Below are 27278 nucleotides of genomic sequence, written 5' to 3'. Positions count from 1 at the left end.
GCCGCCTCCTGGACATCACCAGCACCTGGGTCGTGTCTGCGTGCTGCGCCCGCCACTCCGCCAGCGTCCTCCTCCTCCTCCTCCTCCTCCTCCTCCTCCTCCTCCTCTGTGCTGGCACCACTGCCACTAGCTTCTCCCTCCGCCTCCTGCAACAGGTCATCTCCCCTCTGCATCGCGATGTTGTGCAGCGCACAGCAGACCACTACAATGCGAGCGACCCTGTCGGCCTGGTACTGCAGGGCCCCTCCGGAGCGGTCCAGGCACCTGAATCTCATCTTCAGGAGGCCAAGGCAGCGCTCCACCACACCCCTGGTTGCTGCATGGGCCTCGTTGTATCGTGTTTCCGCATTGGTCTGAGGCCTCCGTATAGGCGTCATCAGCCAAGACCTCAGCGGATAACCCCTGTCACCTAGCAACCAGCCCCTCAGCCGGGGGGGACGTCCCTCAAACATCGCAGGGATGAACGACTGCGCTAGTATGTAGGAGTCATGCACACTCCCTGGGAACCTTGCACAGACGTTCATGAACCTCATGTGGGGGTCGCATACCACCTGGACATTAATGGAGTATGTCCCCCTCCTGTTTGTGAACACTTCCTTGTCCACAGCAGGCGGGCGCATGGGGACGTGAACACAGTCGATTGACCCCTGAACCCTCGGTATCCCGGCCACACTGGCAAATCCACGGGCTTGTGAGTCTTGACTTGCTCGGTCCTCGGGAAAGGTGATGTAGCGATCGGCGATGGCATAGAGGGCGTCGGTCACATCCCGGATGCACCTGTGCACCGATGACTGGGAGATCCCAGAGACGTCCCCGCTCGGAGACTGGAAGGAGCCGGTAGCATAGAAGTTCAGAGCGACCGTCACCTTGATGGCTACCGGGATCGCGTGTCCTCCCCCCGTTCCACGTGGGGCGAGGTGCGACAGGAGTTCGCAGATATGTATCACCGTCTGCCTACTCAGCCGGAGTCTTCTCCTGCAGGTGATGTCCGGCATTGTTAGGAAAGAGACCCGGACACGGTACACCCTCGGCTTTGGTCGTCGCCTCTGACGCCGTGGCTGCAACCCTCACTCTCTCCTCTTCCTCTTCCTCCTCCCTCCTCCTCCTCCTCCTCCTCCTCCTCCCCCCCCCCATGCTGCTCGACGACTGGCAACTCCTCGGCCCTTCCCTCTGCTGCTGCAGCTGGCCCTGCAGCCACTGCGGGTTGTGGGTGTGGATGCTGCTGCATCTCCAAATCCAGTAGAGCGGCCCCAACCACTGCGCAGAACATAGCCGTTCTGTTCCCATGCATCGTGCTAACCTACAGAAGGGTGGTAGGAGGCAGAGAAACGGGACATGTTAGACGGACGTTAGTCGACACCTCGGCAGCCGCCAGCCATGGGATACCAGTGTGTCCCGGTGGCCTGGTCGCGCTGCTGACACGCGGTCAGCCTAACCCCTGGTCACTTTCTGCATCCAACGGCCAGTAAACTATGGCCTCCTCACGGGTGCGTCAGTGGCCTGTGGCCGGAAGCCACAGGGGAACCAGCGGCCGTGTCCTCGTCACCTGCACACCATGGCATGCTGGCAGACATTTTGTTACGGGGTTGGACGGCTCACTCTCTACCTAACCCCCCCCCTCCGTCTCCCCCACTGCCTCCCCCGTCTCCCCCACTGCCCCCTCCGTCTCCCCCACTGCCTCCCCCACTGCCCCCTCCGTCTCCCCCACTGCCCCCTCCGTCTCCCCCACTGCCCCCTCCGTCTCCCCCACTGCCCCCTCCGTCTCCCCCACTGCCTCCTCCGTCTCCCCCACTGCCCCCTCCGTCTCCCCCACTGCCCCCTCCGTCTCCCCCACTGCCTCCTCCGTCTCCCCCACTGCCTCCCCCGTCTCCCCCACTGCCTCCCCCGTCTCCCCCCCACTGCCCCCGTTCTGGACCCCCTCCCGTTCCCAGGGATATGAAGTTAAAACTCACCACTATTCTTAGAATTCCCCCTATACCAAAAAAAAGGTTAATATTCTAAATGGTGAACAGGGATTCTCACTCCCTGACTCCAGTGCAGGCTTCTGTGAGTGCTATTCAGGTCAAACTATCTTTTCAAGTTATCCCCCGGTATAACCCATACCTTCACCGAAGAATTTTACCTACTTACCCCTTAATAGCATCGATGTCCTGGGTCCTGCGTTATTAAGGAAGTGAAGTAAGCTAATAACCACTTTTTCAGGTTAAGTTATTTTTATTATTATATTTTTTCTTTTAAAAGCTGCAAACACTTTCTTTACAGAAAGGAAAAAAGATCTTGCTTCTGGCTGCTTCAGGCCCAACTTGGCAATCGATCTTCTTAAAATCTGGTCTTCTTGAGTTGTATTCGCTGGTGAACTCGGTTGCTGTGTCCTGTTCTTCCCATGCACCGAGCTGTGAGAGCTGGCTCTGCTAGCTATCTCTGACTCCTGTTTAAATTCTAGTCTTCCTTAGATGTATAACTGTTTAAACTCGGCTGCTTGCCTTGTCTTTCCCATGACCGAGCTCTGTCTCTCTCTCTCTCTCTGAGTTCTCCTCCCCTTCTCTCCTGTTGCTGGTTTCTCCTGTCCTCTGTTTCTGCTCCCTGGGTTTATATTCTCTTTCGAAGAGTTATTAAGTTTTAACGACTTTATTGTAAATGGGCTTGTTTCACTTTGATAGTTTAAAATTATCTTTGATGTAAACATCTTACTACAACTAATTATTCATTTTGGGCATATCGTCTCCTCTCAGATCTGATTAAAAAATGCTTTGGTTTCAATAGTTAACTTTTATTTCTGTAATTTCGAATCGTTTAATTTTCCAATTGTCCCCAGCTCATAACTTTGCCTTTGATTTTGACTTACATGATGTTTCTCGTAGACAGGTCGTCTCCAATTTTCTTTTAATTGTCCTGATGTTCATAGAATTTTACACTTTAAAATTGACACCAAATTTGACTGAGCATCTTCCATCCTTTCCAGCTGTTTACTAAGAGAGTTTATTTCAATTAAGGTGTGAAACTTTGCTTTTAGCGGTATGCTAAAATTTAACTTGGTTATGACTTGAAAGACTTGCCTGTTTTAAACATTCGTCACTTAATGCAATTGAAACTCTCATCCATGCTTTTTCAGATGCTTCCTGAGATAGTTACATTCCATGAAGGTGTGAGCCATTGTTTTAGCTTACCACATGAGACTGGTGTGTTTGATTAGCCTGCTTGTGAGCAAGAATCTGCATTTTACAACCCTGCTCTTTGAAGCTGCTATGAAACTTTTGTGGGATCTTTCCCTGTACCCTCTCAAACCAGATATTGCCAGACTTCCATGTTTCAAATGACACATTTTTCTGTATTTTCAAGAACAGATGCCTTCCCCGTTGTGGCCAGACTCGAGCGGTGCGCTGAACGGTGCGCTGAGCGGTGCGCAGAGTGGTGCCCTGACCTCCTCCAAGCAGTCGTCAGCCAGGCCGACTGGTTGATGAATTTAAAAAGCAGGTGTGTTTCACGACGTCCAAACAGGGCGCCATGACGTCGGGACTTCGGCCCATCCGGGCCGGTGAATAGCGGGGGGGGCTCTCAGTGGCGATTCTGGTCGTGTCAGGGGCGGGAAGGAGGCGTTTGTCGGGAAACGCGACTCCGACAATTTGCGGGGTTCGGAGAATAGCGGGAGGGCGTCGGAACAGCGTCGCCGTAAAAATTTCCGACGCCCGCTATTCTCCGAACCGTCGTGAGTCCGGAGAATCGCGCCCTCTGAATTCTCTCTCAGTGTACACGAACAGGCGCCGGAGTGTGGAGACTCGGGGATTTTCGCAGTAACATCTTGCAATGTTAATATAAGCCTACTTGTGACACTAATAAAGATTATTGTTATTATGTCTGGATCCTGCAAAATGCATGATCAGCTGACATGTCATGCTGCATCTAAAATCTGGTCAATTTTCAGCGATGTCTTTTGGTGCCAGGAGATGATCTTGCCGACTATTTGGAATATTGATATTATCTGTTGTTTGAATGTGAGAGCATGATAGCACTGCATTGTTGAACTCCGGAGAGTATTTGCACTGTGTGTTGTCTGTACTCAGGGAGATTCCAGTATAAGTATCGCTATGCCATACTCCGCAATCCAGAGTGAATACACCACTCAACTCTTCTACTAATTCCACCTTTGATCTCCACATTCAATGCAAACTACTACATAATCACTGAACATCAAAAGTACATTAAAGTATCGTCAGTGTAACAACATGAAGTATAATGTGTCAAAGTTTGTAGGTGACACTAAGGTGAATGGTAGAGCAAAGTTCAGTGCAGAGAACACTGAAAATCTGCAGAGGGATATGGATAGTTTGAGTGAGTGGGCAAGGGTCTGGCAGATGGAGTACAATATTGGTAAATGTGAGGTCATCCATGTTGGTAGGAATAACAACAAAATGGCCGAAGATTTAAATAGTTAAAAATTGGGGCAGCACGGTGGCACAGTGGTTAGCATTGCTGCCGACAGCGCTGAGGACCTGGGTTAGAATCGCAGCCCTGGGTCACTGTCCGTGTAGAGTTTGCACGTTTTCCCTGTGTCTGCGTGGGTTTCACCCCCACAACCTAAAGATGTGCAGGGTAGGCAGATTGGCCACGCTAAATTGCCCCTTAATTGGAAAAAATAATTGGGTACTCTAAATTTATAAAAAATGTTAAAAAAAATTTAAAAGTAAAAAATGCAGCATGCTGCTGTACAGAGGGACCTGGGCATCCTGTGCATGAATCGCGAAAAGTTGGTTTGCAAGTGCAGCAGGTAATTAAGAAGGCAAATGGAATTTTCATAGGATCAGAGAAGTTACAGTGCAGAAGGAGGCCATTCAGCTCATCGAGTATGCACCAGCCCTTGGAAAGAGCACCCCACTTAAGCCCACACCTCCAGCCTGTCCCCTTAACCCAGTAACCCCAACTAACATTTTTTTGGACACTAAGGGCAATTTAGTATGGCCAATCCACCTAACCTGCACATCTTTGGACTGTGGGAGGAAACCGGCGCATCCGGAGGAAACCCACACAGACACGGGGAGAATGTGCAGCCTCCGCACAAACAGTAACCCAAGCCGGGAATTGAACCTGGGATCCTGGAGATTTGAAGCAACAGTGCTAACCATTGTGCTACCAATCTAGAGGGATGGAGTTTAAAACCTGGGAGGTTATGTTGCAGCTGTATAAGGTGCTGGTGAGGCCACACCGGGAGTACTGTGTACAGTTTGGGCCTCCTAAATTGAGAAGGGTGGGGTGCAGAGGAGACTCACTAGGTTGATTCCGGAGTTGAGAGGATTGGTTCATGAGGAGAGACTGAGTAGACTGGGACTATGCTCATTGGAACTTAGAAGAATGAGGGGTGATCTTATGTAAATATATCAAATTATGTAGGGAATAGATAAAATTGAAACAGGGCAGGGGGCAGCACGATAGCACAGTGGTTAACGCTTCTGCCTCACCAATGACCCAAGTTCAATCCCGGCCCTGGGTCACTGTCTGTGTGGAGTTTGCACATTCTCCCCGTGTCTGCATGGGTCTCACCCCCACAACCCAAAAAGATGTGCTGGGTAGGTGGATTGTCCACGCTAAATTGCCCCTTCATCAGAAAAAAAGAATTGGTTACTTTAAATTTTTTTAAAAAAGAAAACAAGATAGAAGCAGGGATGTCTTTTCCCCTGGCGTGTGAAACTAGAACTAGGGGGCACAGCCTCAAAATAAGGCAGAGCATATTTATGACTCAGTGAAGCAGTTGAGGGTACCTCGTTAAATGTTTTTAAGGCAAAGATAGATTGATTTTTGAACAGTAAAGGAATTAAGGGTTATGGCGAACGGACGGGTAAGTGGAGCTGAGTCCACAAAAAGATCAGCCATGATCTTATTAAATGGCGGAGCAGGCTCGAGGGGCCAGATGGACCACTCCTGCTCCTAGTTCTTATGTTCTTATGAAGCCAGCAAAATGTTTAATAATCAAACAGTACATCCCAAAAAAGAGCAAGAAGTACAGCCAATGGCACAGCAACATTCTGACATGCTTACAAAAAGATACATTACACCATGTTTTTTCTTTCTCTTTCTTCAGGTTGTTTTACAAGTTACTGTAAAAAAAATAAACATACCTTATGAAACGATTAACTTTCACAGTGAAATAATACCTTCGCTATTCTTAGACAAAAAAAGTTTAAAGAGTTCGAGCTTTCCACCATTTCTGAGCTACCGCACATTCAAACCAGAGTCTTTATCTAAAATCTGATCAAAAGTTTTCCTCAACACTGGGAGAGCACTCTTAAATTGGAACAAACGCACTCTACGATTATATGACTTCCATGCTTCCATACAACTGAGAAATATTGATGGATACAAACTCAAATTGTCAAATTTAGCATGACTATCCCAGATCTCGAGTGGAGGGAGCATTCACCCATTTCACACAATTCAGAGCCAAAAATATGACTCAAGTTTCTCAAACAAAAATGCTTTTCTATCCACATAGAGCAAGGATTATGAAAGCTTGAAACAGCAGCTATAATTAAATAAATGACTTTCCGTCCCATGAAAACAACGGATGTCAAATGAATACATGGTTGAAGAGATGGTGTGAGGGGCAGGGTTTCCGATTCATGTGACGTTGGGAATGGTTCTAAAGGAGGTGAGACCAGTATACCTGGGCAGGATCAGCACTGATGTCCTAGGGGGAGTGTTTGCTATACTGGTTGGGGAGGGTTTAAACCAAAATGGCAGGGGGAGTGGGAACCTATGCAATGAGGCAGAAGAGGGGGAAACACAGAAAAGATCAAAAGACAGAAAGGGGAATAAGAAAAGCGATAGGCAGAGAAATCAAAGGCCAGAATCAAACATTCCTGGGTGGTGGGACTGGCATATGAGGTGATATTGAGTTGGTTAGGTTTACATTCGCTGGAGTTTTGAATAATGAAGGGGGAATCTCACAGAAACCTGTAAAATTCTTAACAGGACTGGACAGGGTAGATGCAGGGAGGATGTTTGTGATGGTGGAGGAGTTCAGAACCAGGGTCACAGTCTGAAGATACGGGGTAAACCATTCAGGATTGAGATGAGGAGAAATTTCTTCTCTCAGAGAATGGTGAGCCTGTGGAATTTGCTACCACAGTAAGCAGTTGAGACCAAAAGATTGGGCAGGATTCTTCCGCCCCGCCCGCCGCACGATCGCCATGGGGATGACGCAGGCCATGTAAAGGTCCATTGACCTTGGGCGGGAATTTCTGGTCGCCGGGCGGGCGCGGCCGGAGAATCCCACGTTTTGGATGTTTTCAAGAAGGAGTTCGATATAGCTCTTGGGGCCAAAAGGATCAAAGGATAATGGGGGGGGGGGGGGGGGGGAAATGGGAATGGATTACTGAGTTGGATGGTCAGCCATGAACATAATGAATGACGCAGTGGGCTCGAAGGGCCGAATGGCCTCCTCCTGCTCCTATTTTCTATGTTTCCATGAATGATGTGATGCTCACACCAAAAACAAACACAATACTCTCTCTATAAAGGCAGTTTCTCATTGGGTGAGGGATCTTGCCACTTTCACACACACACTCAGAAACAAAATCCAGCTGTCTCTGAAATAAAAATAGAACAGTCTGTCTATTTCTTGCCCACAGCAATTTTATCTTTTACTGTGGTCTTTTTTTAACTTCCTCTTTTTCTCAAACTCTCTCATACATCTCAAGTATTGGATCTAGCTTTTTTTTATGGAACTCTTTTGCAACATTTGCATGTCCGTCTTCTCCTGCACAATTCCTCTTTTTTTTTTCCTGTCATGTTCTGTAACTTCATCCCTCCTCTGGTCATTCCAGGCAATCCCCCCAAATCACTACGGGCAGTGTTGCCTTCACAACCTCCATAACAAAGGATTCAGTGTCAGGCTGTCAAGATGCAGTTTCACAGAGTTCATTGATGAACACAAAATAGGATTTATTAATAAGAACTAAGAAGGCATTTGATATATTTGCCTTTATTAAGCGAGGCATAGAGTTCAAGAGCAGGGAGGTTATGCTGCAACTGTATAAAACGTTAGTTTGGCCACAGCTAGAGTATTGTGTGCAGTTCTGGAATTCACATTGGGGGGGGGGGGGGGGGGGGGGTGCGGTGGTGATTGCACTGGAAAGGGTGCAGAGGAGATTTACCAGGGCATTGCCCAGGCTGAAGAGTTTTAGTTATGAAGAGAGATTGGATAGACTGGGGTTGTTTTCCTGAGCGCAGAGGAGGGACATGATTGAGATGTATTAAATTATGAGGGGCATAGATAGAGTAGACAAGAAGAAACTTTTCACCTTGGTGGAAGGACCAGGGGGCATTGATTTAAGGTAAGGAGCAGGAGATTCAGAGCGGATGTGAGGAAAACCTTTTCACTAAGAGGGAGTCTGGAGCTCGCTGCCTGAAAGGGTGGCGGAGACAGAGACCCTCAAAACATTTAAGAAGTATTTAGATGTGCACTTGCCGGGGCAGCACGGTGGCGCAGTGGCTAGCACTGCTGCCTCATGGCGCCGAGGTCCCAGATTCAATCCTGGCCCTGGGTCACTGTCCACGTGGAGTTTGCAAATTCTTCCAGTGTTTGCCTGGGTTTTGCCCCCACAACCCAAAAAATGTGCAGGTTAGGTGGGTTGGTCACGCTAAATTGCCCCTTAATTGGAAAAAATGAATTGGGTACTTCGATGTGCACTTGCGATACCAAGGCATTCAAGGCTACGGGCTAAATGGTGAAAAATGGGATTAGAGTACTTCGGTGGTTGTTTTTGACTGGTACAGATGCGATGGGCTGAAGGGCCTTTTCTGTGCTGTATACCTTGATGACTCTAATTGTTCAGCAGCCGCACAGCTGCCGCTGGCTCCCAACATATCTCTTTGGCGAAGAGGGCACCATCCCCTGGGGTAATTCCTCACTATCAGCCCCAATTGGCCCCCAGGCCAGGTGACCCTTAATTTGCTGTGATGCCCTGAAAGTGACAATCACCAAACAGGCCTTGTCCTCCTGAACATACTTACACATTACTGGAAGATAGGGTGAAACATGATAGAACACAAAGTGAAACTGAACATGCTTCTCTGCATTATTGGAAGATAGAGTGAAATGTTTGTGGAATCATAGAATCCCTACAGTGCAGAATGAGGCCATTCGGCCCATTGAGTCTGCACTGGCCCTTGGAAAGAGCACCCTACTTAGGTCCACGCCGCCACCCTATTCCCGTAACCCAGTTAACCTACCTCTCCTTTTGACACTAAGGAGCAATTTAGCAGGTCAATCCACCTAACCTGCTCATCTTTGGACTGTGGGAGGAAACCGGAGCACCCGGAGGAAACCCACGCAGACACGGGGAGAACGTGCAGACTTCACATAGACAGTGACCCAAGCTGGGAATCGAACCTAGATCCCTGTAGCTGTGAGGCAGCAGTGCTAAACACTAGGCCACCGTGATGCCCTTAATAACAAGTTCTCCATGATAACAAGTGTCTGAGGAGCCAAAGAGGCATCTAAATGCTTCAGCCTCCATATCAAAAGATTTTACTTGACCCGTGCAGGTTTGGGGCGGTCAGTGAAATTAAAGGGACTGCAGAAGAGAGCGGTGGCTACGGAAGCCCTGCCCCAAAGACCCCTCATTGACATTTGGACCTCCTATTCTTACAGACATATCGGCCATTAATCTTGGACTGCTCCAAATCCCATATCAAAATAAACAGTTAATGTATTACAGCCTCCTCAGGCACAATTAAGGATGGCCAATAAAGGCTGAATTTGCCAACAACGCCCAAAGCCCATGATCTCTTGTTTGTCAGATACTTTCGGTAGAATTTAGAGAGTCAGAAATGGCAGGGTTTAAAAAGATTTTCTTTCTTACTTTAACAGTTTCTGCTGGATTTTTGGCAATATTCTGGAGAGATACTTTTGATTCTGGTAAGGGCTTTTAAGATTCTTCATGCAACTTATTCTACAACTGGAAGCTCTGTTAAGGAAAGTTGATTGAAGTGAATGAGCAATGAGATTCACCTTCATCAGTCTGTTTTGAGCTTTGCCGATTTTAATTGCTCCAATATTGCGCTCTGGGGAGGTGAGTGAATTGATTTCACTTGGCAGTTTCAGTGCTTGGGAGGAGCTGAAAGGGAGCGGTAAGATTCCCTACTTTAAAAAAACTTAACTTGCAGTTTTGCAGTGAGTGGGAGGAGCCGAATTGCGCTCTGGGAAGGTGAGTGAATTGATATATTTGGGCAGCGGCTAAACCCGAGACACTACACGTGTAGTGTCTCCCACCCGCCCTCCTCCTCTAACCAAAAAAAAAGACTGTGTTGAAAAGGAGCAACGGACATCAGGGTCTCGGCGGAGCAGTGGTGAGGGGCCGTTGGGAAGGTAAGTTTACCTCTTTAAAACTTTAAAAACTTACCTGAAAGAGCGACATCACAGTAAAGCAGAGATCTGATTGGCTGGTAAGGAAAGTGCTCCAATTAGCAGCAGCTGGGAGAAATTTAACCCTTCGTGTGTTGGTAAGTATTGTGATTGGTAAGTAAAATCTTTGTTCCTTTCACTTATTAATTATTTGATAGTATAGTTTGTAGTCAGTTAAGGTAAAGGGTAAAAATGGCAGGAGATCCCAGACCCGTGTTATGTTCCTCGTGCTCAATGTGGGAGTTTAGGGACGCGGACGATGCCCCTGACTCCTTCATGTGCGCAAGGTGTGTCCAGCTGCAGCGTATGTTAGACCGCATGCCGGCTCTGGAGCTGCGGGTGGACTCACTTTGGAGCATCCGCGATGCTGAGGAGGTCGTGGATGGCACGTTCAGTGAGTTGGTCACACCGCAGATTAGGATTGGTGAGGGAGACAGGGAATGGATGACCAAAAGGCAGAGAAAGAGCACAAAGGCAGTGCAGGTGTCCACTGCAGTCATCTCCCTTCAAAACAGGTATACCGTTTTGGATACTGTTGGGGGAGATGACTCACCAGGGGAAGGCAGTAGTAGCCAGGCTCATGGCACCGTGGCTGGCTCTGCTGCACAGAAGGGCGGGAAAAAGACTGGCAGGGCTATAGTCATAGGGGATTCAATTGTAAGGGGAGTAGACAGGCATTTCTGTGGTCAAAACCGAGACTCCCGAATGGTATGTTGCCTCCCGGGTGCTCGGGTCAGGGATGTCTCCGATCGGCTACAGGACATACTAAAGGGGGAGGGTGAACAGCCAGTTGTCGTGGTGCATATAGGCACCAACAATATAGGTAAAAAAAAGGATGAAGTCCTACAATCAGAATTTAGGGAGTTAGGAGATAAGTTTAAAAAGTAGGACCTCAAAGGTAGTAATCTCAGGATTGCTACCAGTGCCACGAGACAATCAGAGTAGAAATTCAAGAATAGTCAGTATGAATACGTGGCTTGAGAGATGGTGCAGGAGGGAGGGGTTCAGATTTTTGGGACATTGGAACCGATTCTGGGGGCGGTGGGACCATTACAAACCGGATGGTCTACACCTGGGCAGGACTGGAACCAATGTCCTAGGGGGTGCTTTTGCTAACACTGTTGAGGAGGTTTTAACCTAATGTGGCAGGGGGATGGGAACCAGATTAGGAAGTTAGAGGTCAGTAAAGAAGCAGCAACTAAAGCCGGTAAGGTACGAGATAATAAACTCCATGTGACTAAGGGGCAGAGTCGACAGGGAAGAGATGATGAACGCAAAGGGACAGGTGGTCTGAGGTGCATTTGTTTTAATGCGAGAAGTGTAGCAGGTAAGGCAGATGAACTTAGGGCTTGGATCAGTACCTGGGAATATGATGTTATTGGTATTACTGAGACTTGGTTGAGGGAAGGGCAGGACTGGCAACTGAATATCCCAGGGTATAGATGCTTCAGGAGGGATAGAGAGGGAGGTAGAAGGGGTGGAGGAGCTGCATTACTCATCAGAGATGATATCACAGCTGTGATTAAGGAGGGCACGATAGAGGATTCGAGCACTGAGGTAATATGGGTGGAGCTAAGAAATAGGAAGGGTGCAGTAACATTGTTGGGACTTTACTACAGGCCACGCAGCTGGCCTCGCTCTGCACCACGAACCAGCCGTCCAGCCAACTGAGCTAAACTGGCCCCCAAAAATGAATCTCCCCGTCGGGGAATTGAACCCCAGTCTCCTGCGTGACAGACAGGGATACTGACCACTATACTAGCCATTGGCCTGCTCTGGTATCTTCTAGTCGCAGCTCTCCTAATGGGGCTTCCCATTGTAAACACCACCACACCCCCCACCCCCCACCCACACACCCCCCCCCCCCCCCCCCCCCCCCCCCACCCACCCACCACCACCACCACCACCACCCTGCCCCCGCTGCCGGCAGAGGAGGTTCACTATTGGTGGGACTTGATGTCCCACCGGCAGGAATGTGAATGAAATGAAATTCGCTTATTGTCAAGAAAATTCCAGCCAACATCTCCTCATGCGAATCTTTGTAAAATTTAGTTTTATATTACTCCCATGAAGCACCTTGGAAGGTTTTATTTACCCTAAATGTGCGGCATAGATTGTTATTGCTTATCTAGATCTCTCTGGATGTGATAGGCCCGAATGTCAACTGGCTACGTTGGTAGGACCCAGTAAACCCAACTTTTAATTGGGTTCCCAAAAATGGACATTTGCTTTATTTGAAACTTTCATACTTATAGATTGACATACATAAAAGATTGATATATTTTATGAAGTTTGTTACCACTCTTGTGTCTTTTTGGATGAGATGTTAAACTCTGGGGGGATGAAACTGATCTATTCCAGTAATGCAAGATGGAATGGTGGTGAATTGGTCACCATTTCATCATGTTTTTCTGTCCATTGTCTTGGAATATACTGCTTAGAATTTCAGGTTCAAACCAAGCCGCAGTGACAGTAAGAAACTAGCCTCCAAAGAGAGTTCAAACTATTGTTCTGTGGACTTCTGTGGGAGGAAGGTCAGGCGCGGTGAACAATCAAGGGCCAACTCACCACCAGCTTGTTTTGTCCTGGTAGTGTAGACAAATTGCACACCCTCCATCTGCTTATTCAAGTGAACACAGTCATGGAGTCGTATAGCACAGAAACAGGCCCTTCAGCCCACCATGTCTATTCCCAATATTCTATGGGCAGCACAGTGGTTAGCACTGTTGCATCAATTCACTAGACACGTGCTTTAAGATATGAACAGTGGTTTTAATCTACTTACTACAGAGCCAGCCTGTTACCCGTTGAACTCTCGATGAACTGCAGGCTGGCTCTGGACAAGGGTATTTATACAGCAAGTCCAGGGGGAGGAGTCATGGGCGGAGCCAAGGGTGGTGCCCTGTCCAAACTCCTGAGCATTTCCAGAGCTACTCCCCCTTGTGGTCGGATAACGCTACTGCACTTACAATGGTATTGGTAAATTCAGTGAGAATTACGAAGTTACATTTACAACATTCAACCCCTGCAAACAAAATCAAGTCCGGCGGGGGTGGTGATCTATAAAGTAACTCTGTCCGGTGGTTGAACTGTCCGCTGTGATCTGCGGAGCACCGGGGTTGCAGCCTCTTGCGGTGGCTGGATGGGTGTTGTGTGCTGGGGTACGATGGCGGACTCCAGGGAGGGTTGTGTCTGAGCTTCATACTCTTCTGGTCCGACCGGGGACTGGGGGCGCTGGGGGCTGGCCGGGTGCACGGAACTGGTGGAGCGGGCTCGTGGGCTCAGTGTAGGGTGAGGGGTCCTTCTGTGGGGGTAGAGGGGGCGCTGGATCCCGGAGGGAAACTGTGTCCTGACGGCCGTCAGGGAACTCGACGAAGGCGTACTGGGGGTTGGAGTGGAGCAGGCGCACCTTCTCAGCAAGGGGGTCAGTTTTGTGTGCCCTGACGTGTTTCCTCAGGAGTACGGGGCCCGGTGTCCTCAGCCATGCCGGAAGTGAGACCCCCGTGGTAGTGCCCCTGGAAAATATGAAGAGCCTCTCGTGAGGGGTCTGATTGGTCGCTGTGCATAAGAGGGACCTAATAGCGTGGAGCGCGTCTGGGAGGACTTCCTGCCACTGGGAGAATTGGAGCTTTCTAAACCGGAGCGTCAGTAGGACGGTCTTCCAGACCGTCACGTTCTCCCTCTCCACCTGCCCGTTCTCCCTGGGGTTGTAGCTGGTAGTCCTGCTCGAGGCAATGCCCTTGTCGAGCAGGTACTGACGCAGCTCGTCGCTCATGAAAGACGAACCCCGGTCGCTGTGCACGTAGCTGGGGAAACCAAACAGGATGAAGATGCTATGCAGGGCCCTAATGACTGTATGGGAGGTCATATCAGGGCACGGGATAGTAAATGGGAAATGGGAGAACTCATCTAGATGTTTAGAAAGTAAACGTTCTTGTTAGTTGAGGGGAGTGGCCCTTTGAAATCAATCGCGAGGTGTTCAAAGGGCCTAGAAGCCTTGACCAGGTGGGCCCTGTCTGGTCTATAGAAGTGCGGTTTGCACTCCCCACAGATTGGGCAGTCCCTTGTGACCGCTTTTACCTCCTCGTTGGAGAAAGGCAGGTTTCGGGCTCTGATGTAGTGGGCGAGCCGGGTGACCCCCGGGTGGCAGAGTTCGTTGTGGATGACTTTCAGTCAGTCAATCTGCGCGCTGGCGCATGTCCCGCGGTATAGGGCATCCGGAGGCTAGTTGAGCTTCCTGGGCCGATACTTAATATCGTAGCTATATGTGGAGGGTTCGATCCTCCACCGAAGAATTCTATCATTTTTTATTTTGCCCCTTTGCGAGTTATCAAACATAAAGGCAACCGATCTTTGGTCGGTGATGAGGGTGAACCTCCTACCTGCGAGGTAGTGCCTCCAGTAACGAATAGCCTCTACAATGGCTTGTGCTTCTTTCTCGACTGAGGAGTGTCGGAGTTCTGAAGCGGAGAGGATACGGGAGAAAATGCGACTGGTCTCCCTGCCTGATTTAATGTGGCTGCTAGAGCTACCTCTGAGGCGTCGTTCTCAACCTGGAATGGAGGGGATTCATCCACCGCCCGCATGGCCGCTTTGGCGATGTCCTCCTTGATGTAGTTGAAGGCCTGGCGTGCCTCAGCTGACAGGGGAAATCGTGTGGCCCTAAAGAGTGGGCGGGCTTTGTCCGCATATTGAGGGACCCACTGGGCGTAGTAGGAGAAGAAGCCCCAAGCACCGTTTGAGGGCCTTGGGGCAATGGGGGAGGGGGAGTTCTAAGAGTTCTGAGCATACGGTCTGGGTCTGGGCCCAGGACTCCATTTTCCACGACATAGCCGAGGATGGCTAGTTTGGTTGGGCGGAAAACGCATTTCTCCTTGTTATAAACCTGTTGGACTTTAACCTGGTGTTGTAAGACTTCTTACTGTCCTTGTTATAAGTGAGGTTTAATTTCTGTGCCATCTGGAGAAAACGGTGGATGTTGGCGTCGTGGTCCTGCTGGTCATAGCCGCAGATGGTGACATTGTCCAAGTACGGAAACGTGGCCCGCAGCCCGTACTGGTCCACCATTCGGTCCATTGCTCTTGGAACACCGAGACCCCATTAGTGATGCCGAAGGGGACCCGGAGGAAATGGAAGAGGCGGCCATCAGCCTCGAATGCCGTGTAGTGGCCGTCCTTCGGGCGGATTGGGAGCTGGTGGTATGCAGACTTCAGATCCACCGTGGAAAAGAGCCGATACTGGGCGATCTGATTTACCATGTCTGCAATTCTGGGGAGGGGATAAGCATCTAGGAGCGTAAAGCGATTGATGGTCTGGCTATAATCGACGACCATGCGGAATGTTTCCCCGGTCTTAACGACCACCACCTGAGCTCTCCAGGGACTATTGCTGGCCTCTATAATCCTCTCACTGAGTAGCCTTCAGACCTCTGATCTGATAAATACCCTATCCTGCAGGCTGTACCGCCTGCTACGAGTGGCTACAGGTTTATAGTCCTTTGTGAGATTGGCGAAGAGAGGAGGGGGGGAGATGCGCAGCGTGGCTAGGCTGCAGTGGGTGGGGGCAGGGGCCCGCCGAAGCTGAGGGTGAGGCTCTTGAGATTGCACTGGAAATCCAGGCCTAATAAGAGTGGCGCGCAGAGGTCAGGCAGGACATAAAGTTTAAATTTTGAATAACTAGCGCCTCGAATTGTGAGTGTCGCGGCGGTGCGCCCCTGGATCTGGACAGAATGGGAGCCTGAAGTGAGCTGTGGTGATTGTAGATCTGAGTAGATGCAATACAACTGAGCAAGCACTAGAGGGAGCACGGGAGAGCTATAAATACACAGGGACAGGAAGTGAGGACACACTTCACGGAAGGCAGAACTGGTAGCAGGACACAGACACAGGCAGGCAGTATTTGAGGTAGCCGTAAGTTAAGCTCTGAAGGCAGAACGAATTCACAATAAAGCATCTTCTCCAACTTTGAGACTACGAGCTTTATTAAGACACAAGGAACAACACACGAGCGAGATAGTTTGCCGCACGGGGAAAACGGGGAACGAACAGCGTCTTACCAGGTCTGGGTGTATGAAGCTCTCAGTGCTCCCGGAGTCGAAAAGGCATGGCGTGTTGTACCCGTTGATTTGGACCACTGCCATCGAATTTCGGAGATGCCTCGGGCGTGATTGGTCCAGAGTGACTGCGCTGAGTTGCGGGTAGTCGGCGGCTCGATCAGCTGTGCTGGAGTGGCCCCGTGATGACTGCCCTCTGAGTTCGTAGTCGTACTCTTCCGATGAGTTGTCCGAGCGTGGAGATGCAGGTCGGGCCCGTGAATCGCACGTGGTGGGCGACGAGGAAGGTGGCGTCCAAGATGGTGGCCCCCATGAGTCGCACGTGGCCGGCCGCGTGGTGGAGTTTGCGAAGATGGCGACCCCCATGGATCGCACGTGGTGGGAGGGGGCAGTGTCGGGGCACAGGCCGCAGCGTTTCGGGCCCCGCGGGCCTGCGGGTGTGGGGAGCGATTACTTCGTGCCGCTGGGGAGTTGGAAGCTGGGGCCCTATTTGCGAGGCACACTCTTGCGTAGTGGCCTTTCCGGCCGCAGCTACTGCAGGTCGCGATGCGGGCCGGGCAGTGCTGCCGCGGATGCTGATTCTGGCCGCAGAAATGGCAGGCTGGGGCAGCATAGTGGCTGGCTGGGGCAGCATAGTGGCTGGCTGGAGCAGCATAGTGGCTGGCTGGGGCAGCATAGTGGCTGGCTGGGGCAGCATAGTGGCTGGCTGGGGCAGCATGGTGGCTGGGCGGCCACGTGGCACAGACCTGGGGGAGTCGCTGTTCGGGGGCCCATGATTGGGTCGAGGGGTCCGCGGGGAACGAGGTGAGGCTGCGGAAAGAGACCTCCATCGTGGTAGCAATTTCCACAGTTGTTTCTAAGTCTTGGGCCCCCTTTTCCAGCAGTCATTGTCGCACATAATTAGACCTGAGGCCCGCTACAAAAACATCGCGTACAGCAAGTTCTCTATGTTCAGCCGCGGTAACCGCTTGATAGTTACAGTCATTTGATAAATTATTGAGCTCTCTTAAAAATTCGGCGAGTGATTCAGTAGGCTGCTGGCGGCGAGTCGTGAACACATGGCGTGCGTAAACTTTGTTAATGGGCCTTACATACATCTTATCGAGTATCGCTAGCGCTGCTGTATATGAACTGGCCGAGTTTAGTTGCGTAGAGATTCTGTGGCTCACCCACGCGTGCAGTAGGCTTAGCTTCTGTTCCTCTGTTGTTTCGGCTGAGCTCGCTTCTGCCAGGTAGGCCTTAAAGCACCGCAGCCAGTGGGAGAAGATTTCTTTTGCCTCTGCATCCTGTGGGTCGAGTTCCAGGCATCCAGGCTTGAGGGCTGATTCCATGATCGATCCTGACTGTTCTTAAGTAGATTAAATTGATGGAACCATCAATTCACTAGATATGAACAGTGGTTTTAATATACTTGCTACAGAGCCAGCCTGTTACCCGTTGAACTCTCGATGAACTGCAGGCTGGCTCTGGACAAGGGTATTTATACAGCAAGTCCAGGGGGAGGAGTCGTGGGCGGAGCCAAGGGTGGAGCCCTGTACAAACTCCTGAGCACTCCCAGAGCTACTCCCCCTAGTGGTCGGATAATGCTACTGCGCTTACAATGGTATTGGTAAATACAGTGTGAATTAATAAGTTACATTCACCACAGGTCCCAGTTTCGATTCCCGGTTTGGGTCACTGTCTGTATGGGGTCTGCACATTCTCCCCGTGTCTGAATGGGTTCCCTCCGGGTGCTCCAGTTTCCACCCACAAGTCCCGAAAGACGTGCCGTTAGGTGAATGGGACATTCTGAATTCTCCCTTCATGTACCCGAACAGGTGCCAGAGTTTGACAACGAAGGGATTTTCACAGTAACTTCATTGCAGTCTTTGTGGAAGCCTATTTGTGACAATAATAAAGATTATTATTATTAAATACCAATTTATACTAATCCCATTTACCAGCACTTGGCCCATTGCTTACTGTGCCCTGGAGATTTAGATGCTTCTTAAAAGTTGTGATAGAACCTACCTTCACCACCCTATCAGGCAGTGTGTTCCATATTTTCGCCACCCTCTGGATGAAAATATGTTTCCTCAGTCCCCCTCTAAACAACTTAATCCTCACCTTAAACCAGCCCTCTGATTTAAGACACCTCTGCTGAGGGGCAAAGCTTCTTACAATCCCCACTATGTATAATTCTGGCCTCTCATAATTTTGTATACCTCTATCAGATGCCCCCCTCAGCCTCCTCTGCTCCAGGGAAAACAGATCCGGCCTATCCACTGCAGCCAGCACTGCTGCCTCACAGTGCCAGGGTTCGATTCCGGCCTTGGGTCACTGTCTGTGTGGAGTTTGCACGTTCTCCCTGTGTCTGCGTGGGTTTCCCCCGGGTGCTCCGGTTTCCTCCCACAGTCTAGAGATGCACAGGTTAGGTGGATTGGCCATGCTAAAAGTTTCCCCTTAGTATCCAAGGATGTGTGGGTTAGGTGGAGTTACGGGGACAGGGTGGGGGAGTGGGCCTAGCTATGGTGCTCTTTCAGAGCGTCGGTGCTTGTGGGAAGGACCAACTGGCATCCTTCTGCACTGTAGGCACATTCCATCACGTTTCTCTTCATCGCTGAAACAATCCATCCCAGGCAACATCCTGCACTCCGTCCAAGACCTCCCTGCTCCTATATTCTGTATCCTGGCTAATAAATGCAAGCAATCCATTTGCCTTCTTCACCACCCTGTTGTGTTCTGCTGCTTCGTGTAGCATAAGCTGCTTCCTTGATGTATACTTTGACAAAGGAAGCTCCAGACTATGAAATGAGTTTAACGTGTTTATTGAACTATTAACACAGTTCTTAAATGAGGTTTGACTCTCTGCTAACCTAACTGTAGTAACTCAGTCTACCTTTCCCAGCCTGCTCTAAGCCACGTGCTGGGTGTGATGCTGTTGATCAACCCTGATGCACTCTCTAGATGTCTATCTGTGGAAAGAGGCAGAGCATGTGTGCCCTGTCCTTTTATATGGGTTGCGAAGTGCTCCCTTGTGGTAATGCCACCTCTGGGTGTCCTGATTACCTATTGGTTGTGTCCTGTTGTAATGACCCATTGGCTGCATGTCTGTGTGTCATGGCATCTCTGGTACTCCCTCTAGTGGTTACTTAGTTGTAGTGTATTTACATTAACCCCTTGTGGATATACAGTGATGCATATCACCACACACCCTATCTAAATGTGCTGCCACCTTCAGGGATCCATGGACTTGTACACCAAGATCTCTTTGTTCCTCAATTCGCCCCAAGGACCTACAAGGTGCTGTTTTAATTCCCATTTACCCATCTTAATCCCATAACCCTCAATGTTCTTGCCTAACAAAACTTAACAAACTCAGTTTTGAAATTGATCCCCAGCCTCAATAACAATAACATTTTGAGAGGGGCATTTCCAGGTTTCTGCTACTCTTTCAATTGAAGAAATGCTTCCTCACATAGGCCTGAACGACCCTCTTCCTAGACTCCCCCACCCCCCTCCCCACCAGAGGAAATATTTCCTCTCATCGATTCTATCAAATTATAAATAGAGATCATAGAATTTACAGTGCAGAAGGAGGCCATTCAGCCCGTCAGGTGTACATCGGCCCCTGAAAGAGCACCCTATCCCCGTAACCCAGCAACTCCATCCAACTTTTGGACTGAAGGGGCAATTTAGCATGGCCAATCCACCTAACCTGCACATCTTTGGACTGTGGGAGGAAACCGGAGCACCCGGAGGAAACCCACGCAGACATGGGGAGAACGTGCAGACTCCGCACAGACAGTGACCCAAGCCGGGAACTAAACCCGCGTCCCCGGTGCTGTGAAACAACAGTGCTAACCACTGTGCTACTGTGACGCCCTTCGGGCATCTTAAATTCCTCAATCTTCTATGCTCCAGAGAATATAATAAACTGTCCTCATAATGTAACCCAATAGCCTGACTTCACATTACATTGTACCAGTTACATGCGACTGTGTGAAAAGTAATGAAGTAACCAGCACGGGAATGGCACTATTTGGCGCCGCCCTTTTGGCGTCGACCTTTTGGCACTCACCTGTTTTGGCGCTGGCCTTTTTTGGCGCTGGCCTTTTTGGCGCCACCAACATTTCCGACGTACTTCATTATCTGTTTAAAGGGCTTTAACTTGCCCCCGAGGCCCTGAAAGGCTACATAAATGCATATCTACCTTCATGCTTTTTTCATCTTTTGAAACGTGAGCTAAAAGGTTGCCCCGCAATCCAAGTGTGGGTGTGGAGGTGAATGTGCCTTTAAGGCTGTGTGTCTATTTACTGACTCTCGCCATCGGCAGGAGGTTAGAAAGTCAAACGGCTTCCAGGAGCAGAGTTAAACATTGCATCGCACAGTGAAGAAATGATTCGCAGCAGGCGCTATTATTTTTTTAAAGAAAGTTTTAATTAATGGAGGATCCCTTTTGGGGTCAGAGTTGCGAATGTTTAATGCGAAGGTAGCTCATGAAACTTTCAAAATGGAAAGCGGAACCGTTTAACCCTTCAGGGGTCACCATGCCCCGTGTAAAATCCCAGATGTCTCTGCAGATCTATTCCTGCTCTCTTCAGCATCCCGATATAAATTGATTCGCCATCGGCCGCGCCCCCAGCTGCTTTGGCACCAATCTTTGGGACCCCCCCCCCCCGCCCCGAACCTCTCTGCTTATCTCGCTTCCTTTAAGATTCTTCTGATCACCTTTCCAGCCGCCCGCCTTCAATATCACCTGGTGTCACTGGGAGTGACACTCGTATGCCGCCGCGCTAATTGGAATTTTGGCGTTGATAATTTCGGCGTTGAAGTTAAATAACTAGATTCTATAGACTATTCAGGCTTCTAAGGATTACGGAGGGGGGGGAGCCTGTGAGAGAGAGGGGAGGGTGCCTCTTGTGGGACACATACACAGGCTTTCCGAGGTTACTAACGGAGGTTTATTACATGCTTTAATTTTGATTTTGGCGCCAAACCGTGGTGGGCCAAGAAAATGAGCGCCATAACAACTGGCGCCAAAAAAACGGCGCCAAAAGATCGGGGCCAAAAAGGCGCCGCCCAAAAGCACCCGACCCACCAGCACCTCTTATTACTAACTCAGTTAACAAGCTGTTTAAGGAGCCCTTTAAATAGAGAATCCTGTATAAAGGTTCTTCGGCATTGTCTTTATGACTTAACAAAGAGACATAGAAAATAGGAGCTGGAAGAGGCCATTCGGCCCTTCGAGCCTATCCGCCATTTATTATGATCATGGTTGATAATCCAACTCAATAGACTGTTCCTGCCTTCCCCCCATATCCTTTGATCTCTTTTGCCCCACGAGCTGTATCTAACTCCTTCTTGAAAACATACAGGGCCGGATTCTCCGTCGATGGGATCCTCCCTTTCGCCGGACGCGCACTCACGCCCGTGGATTTGCCGACGGCGTGGGGGTGCATGCAATGGGAAACCCCGTTGGCCGGCTGCCGGGACGGAGAACCCGCTGTCGGCGGGGGCGCGCCGCACCAGGAAATGGGTGCGGTGGGGCGGAGAATCCCGCCCACAATGTTTTGACCTCAACTATTTTCTGCGGTAGCGAATTCCATAGGCTCACCATTCTCAGTGAAGAGATTTCTCCTCATCTCTGTCCCAAATGATGTACCCTGTATCCTCAGACCCTGACCCCTGGTTCTGGACACCCCCACCTTCAGGAACATCCTTCCTGCATCTACCCTGTCCAGTGCTGTTAGAATTTTATTGGTTTCTCATTCTTCTGAACTCCAGCCAATACAATCCTAACCCACTCAATCATTGCTGAAACATCAGTCCCACCACCCCAGCCTGGTAAACCTTCGCTGCACTCCCTCTTCCTCAGATAAGGAGACCAAAACGGCACACAATATTCCTGTATATTGCCTGTATAATTTGTTTTTGCCTCTAATAGACTCAGCATTGTCTGAAAAAACATCCCTAACATGTCTCCAAATAGCTGACTCAGAAAAGACTTGCATTTATGTTGCACCACGTATAACCATGGACTGTAGTTGAGGTAAATAGTATTGATGCATTTAAGCAGAGGTGGCATATGAGGAGGAAGGGAGTAACATCATAGGGGTGGATGAGGAAGGATAAGAGAGGCTTGAGGGGAGTATGAATGCTGGCACGAACTAGTTGGACCGAATGGCCTGTTTCTGTACTGGATATTTCAAGTAATTCTGTATAGATGAGTGCAGGGGCAGCCCGGTGGCGCAGTGGTTAGCAAGGTTCCAGGGTCGATACAGGCCCTGGGTCACTGTCCGTGCAGAGTTTGCACATTCGCCCCGTGTTTGCGTGGGTTTCGCCCCCACAACCCAAAGATGTGCAGGCTCGGTGGATTGGCCACGCTAAATTGCCCCTTAATTGGAAAAAATTAATTGGGTACTCAAAATTAAAAAAAAATAAATAATGAGTGCAGGAATAGGTAGGAGGGTAGAAACAGTCACTTGTCAGAGGGATTTATACACAGAGGTGCTTAATGCCGGTGCATACATGTCAATGGGCAAGGTGCACTTGGCTACAGTTTAGACCAACCGTTGATACATTCACTATCTAATCTCTGCAATTAGAATACAACTTTGGTGCAATTGTGCACACATCATTACTGCTGACTTTGCACTCAAAACAGCAAGAGCAACCTTTTCTTTTCCTTGACTAAAGTCTTTAGTAAAAAAATGGACCTACATGCTTTGTGACATTCTAATTCTTTTATTAATCTTTGAACAGAGTTACTGTCGGGTTCGCATGTCCTACTGACTGGTGCTAGTAAAGGAATAGGTGAACAGCTGGCATATCACTATGCCAGATTTGGTGCTAACCTTGTAATAACGGCACGGAATGAAGCTCGTCTGAAACAAGTAAGAAGTAAATAAGGACATAAGAAATAGGAGGAGGGGTCAGTCATTTTGTGCCTCAAGCCTGGTCTGCCATTCAATAAGATGATAGCTGATCTCTACCTCAACCCCACTCTCCTGACTTATCTTCATATTCCTTGCCCAAAGATTTATCAATCTCAGTCTTAAAAATACTCAATGACTGAGCATCCACTGCTCTCTCGGATTGAGAATTCCAAAGAGTCACTGTGACATTATCATAAGTGTAAGAATGGCAAGGGTTAATGAGATGTCTGGATCAACCACCAGAGGGAGCTAGAGTTACAAGTATATAAGACATTGATGCTCAGTCTTGTTGGAGAGAGAAATGACAGATATAGCTAGAGTACAGACTAAAGGAAAGATAGTGTGAGTGAGAGCAGATCATAGTTAATAGAATAATGTAGGGATTAGTAGTAGATTATATGTTAATTATCAACTGTGTATTATATAGGAGTAAGTGTCGAATCCAATGAAGTCATGTTAATAAATTTATAAGCTTTGTTCAATTTACAAATTATTTGTGAGCTTTGTGAACACTACGCCTACCATCCTGAATTTAGCAACACAAACCCGTTGTGTGAAGAAACGTTTCCTCATCTTAGCCTTAAATGGCCTGAGGTTAAGACACTGGGGGGGATAGTCTGTCGCTTCTTGCCAGGCGGCCCTTCCAATCCTCTCACAAGCAAGCCCCCCCGAGGTGGGTTCCCTGTTGGCAGGGAATCTGTTACACTCCTTCTGAGGGAGGTGTATACAGGTACTTCCTTATGAGAGGAGAGAAAAACAATTATATAGTGCAATTCACAACCTTGAGATGTCTCTGAGAGCTTCACAGTTCTTATAGTATTTTAGTCACATTTAAAAGGTGGGAAATTATCGCATAGCAACCCATTTGTGCACAGCAAGGTATCATAAACAACAGTTCAGTAAAAGACGTATTCTTCGACCACAGGAGAAAAAGACAAAATCATAAATTTATCTGGCATGTTTAATGTTATAAAATCTTCCACTGTTCTTTATAGAAACATTTTTTTAGCCAAGTTTATTTTTATTAATTTAGAGGACCCAATTCTTTATTTTTCCCAATTATGCAGCAATTGAGCGCGACCAATCCACATACCCTGCACCTCTTTGGGTTGTGGGGGTGAGATCCATGCAGACACGGGGAGAATGTGCAAACTCCACACGGACAGTCACCCGGTGCCGGGATCAAACCCAGGCCCTCGGCGCCATCAGGCAGCAGTGTTAACCACTGCACCACCATGCTGCCCTATTAATTCATGGTTGACTTACACATTAACTCTATTTAGCTGGTGGCACAGTGGTTAGCATTGCGGTGTACGGCGCTGAGGACCTGGGTTCGAATCCCGGCCCTGGGCCATTGTCCGTGTGGAGTTTGCACGTTCTCCCCATGTCTGTGTGGGTTTCACCCCCACAGCCCAAAGATGTGTAGGGTAGGTGGATTGGTCATGCTAAATTGCCCCTTAATTGGAAAACAAATTAGGTACTTAAAATTTATTTACCTCCTATGTACCCAGAACATTGATGATCCTAATGTCCTTACTCAAAAACAAAATCTGTTTTACTTCCATACCCAAGTTTATTTCTATTAAAATCAAAGAAAATAGAATTAAGGAGAAATACGGCACAGTGGCACAGTGGTTAGCACTGCTGCCTCACAGTTACAGGGACTCAGGTTCAATTCCGGCCTTGGGTGACTGTGTGGAGTTTGTACATTCTCCCCGTGTCTGCGTGGGTTTCCTTTCGGTGTTCCGGTTTCCTCCCACAGTCCAAAGATGTGCAGGTTAGGTGGATTAGCCATGCTAAATTGTCCCTTAGTGCCCAAAAGGTTAGGTGGGGTTACTGGGTTATGGGGATAGGTTGGAGGCGTGGGCTTAATTAGGGTGCTTTTTCCAAGGGCCAGTGCAGACCCGATGGGCCAAATGGCCTCCTTCTGCACTGTGGGGTTCTATGATTCTATGATAATAGCAGCTTCCGATTAACTATCACCCACTCTATGTGACCTCAGAGTCAGAATCTACTCCGCAGAGTTGAACGGGACTTCATACTGGCCGGGGTTCTCCTGGTGTTGGGATTCACTTTTCCTGCTGGCAGCGCCCCCTTCGCTAGCGGGGTCCTCGACGACGCTGGGTAGTTCCAGTGGGAAATCCCATTGACAAGTGGCGGGAAGAGAGAACCCCTCCACCAGTGAATGATGCGCAGCCGGGGAACACGTGGCTGTCGGGCCGGATAATGCATCCCAGTATTTTGAATGCTACCCTGTACCAATCCCTACTCCAATTTTCTTATACCATTGTTTATGATGTATTCCTGAAGAAGTTTAGAGATTTGTTGAACCACCACTCACCCCCCCCCCCCTCCCTCCCCCATTGCGGGTATTTTGTACGTGTTCCCTGGCCAATCCCGGATTATAAATAGGGAATATCTGGTGCTATTGTCCTGACAGTGGTTAGGAGCAGGTACCAAAGCTGGTTTCACTCATACCCACTCCTCCCCTTACCGAGGTTAATAGGGGTCCCCTGACTGTTGGTGTGATTGGGACCAGGTAACTCAGTACGGTCAGGAAAGCAAAGCTGGGACCCAAGGTACCCAATTCTTTTTTTTAAACCAATTAAGGGGCAATTTAGCGTGGCCAATCCAACAATGCTGCACATCTTTGATTTGCCGGGGTGACACTCACGCAGACACGGGGAGAATGTGAAAACTCCACACGGACAGTGACCCGGGTCTGGGATCGAACCCGGGTGCTCAGCGCCATAGGCAGCAGTGCTAACCACTACGCCAGCGTGCCGCCCCTTCAATGTTCTAAATGTTAAACCATGTTGTGCTCTCGTTTTGAAAGATTGAGGAGAAATGTTTGGAACTGGGTGCAAAGAAGGTCTATTCGTATGCTGCAGACATGGCAGATCCAAGGAATCCAGGGATGGTTGTGCAGTTTGCCCTGGAGAAGCTGGGTACGTGTTTTAATCTTCAAGATTTGTCAACATTGTACCACATTTAAGAAGGGCGTGAGGGACAGGCCAGAAAACCATTGGTCGGTCAGTCTGACTTCAGCAGTGGGCAAATTATTGGAAACAATTCTGAGAGACACGCTAAACAGATTGATCAGGGATAGTCAGCATGGTTTTGTTAGGGGAAAATCGTGTATTACTAACTCAATAGAACATTTTCAGCAAGTACCAAGGAGGATTGATGAGGGTAGAGTAACAGACATTGTCCATATGGATTTCAGTAAGGCATTTGACAAGGCCCCACATGGCAGAGTGGTCAGGAAAATGAGATCTCATAGTATACAGGGGAAGTTGGGATGGCAGATTGAATACAAAATTGATTCAGGGTCAGGAAACAAAGGGTAATAATGGTCAATGGATGTTTTTGCAAAAGTAAAACAGATTCCCGTGGTGTTCCACAGGGCTCAGTGTTGGTGGCCTTGCTGTTTGTTGCATGTATTCATGATTCAGGCTTAAATGTGGGAGGTATGATTGGGAAATTTGCAGATGACGCAAAAATTGCCCATATAGTTGATAGTGAAGGGGTGAGGTGTCAACTCCAGAATTCCATTGATGTCTTGGTTGAGTGGATGGAGAAGTGGTAAATGGAATCTGATCCAGAAACGTGTGAGGTAATGCATTTGGGAAGGACATACAAAGCAAGGAAATAATCAATAAATGGGAAGATATTGAAAGGGGGCGAGGAAGTGCGAGATCACGGAATGCATGTCTACAGAGTCCCCAAAGGCTGCAGAACAGGTGGGCAAGATGGTCAATAAAACATTTAGAACGCTTCCCTTTACTGGACGAGGTAGTGACTACAAAAGCAGGTTGTAATGATGGAACTGTATAAAATGTTGGTTCGCCCACAGCTGGGGTTTGTGCACAGTTCTGATCACATTCCAGGAAGGACATAATTGCTCCGT

General features: G+C 48.9%; 1 protein-coding gene across 1 annotated transcript in view; it reads left to right on the top strand.

The window, feature by feature from the left end:
• The first annotated feature begins 9811 nt into the window (after positions 1–9811).
• LOC119953314 (hydroxysteroid 11-beta-dehydrogenase 1-like protein) overlaps positions 9812–27278 on the top strand; it is a 31775-nt gene continuing 14308 nt past the window's right edge. The window contains exons 1-3 of the mRNA XM_038777474.1: positions 9812–9913; positions 23196–23326; positions 26205–26316. Of these exons, the coding sequence (XP_038633402.1) occupies positions 9826–9913; positions 23196–23326; positions 26205–26316 (331 nt within the window). The 5' untranslated portion in view covers positions 9812–9825. The remainder of the gene's footprint in view (positions 9914–23195; positions 23327–26204; positions 26317–27278) is intronic.

This window comes from Scyliorhinus canicula, chromosome 18 (assembly GCF_902713615.1).
Source record: "Scyliorhinus canicula chromosome 18, sScyCan1.1, whole genome shotgun sequence".
NCBI classification, from domain to species: domain Eukaryota; kingdom Metazoa; phylum Chordata; class Chondrichthyes; order Carcharhiniformes; family Scyliorhinidae; genus Scyliorhinus; species Scyliorhinus canicula.
The sequence above is the reverse complement of the archived record's forward strand: the minus strand, read 5'-3'. Positions and strand labels throughout refer to the sequence as shown.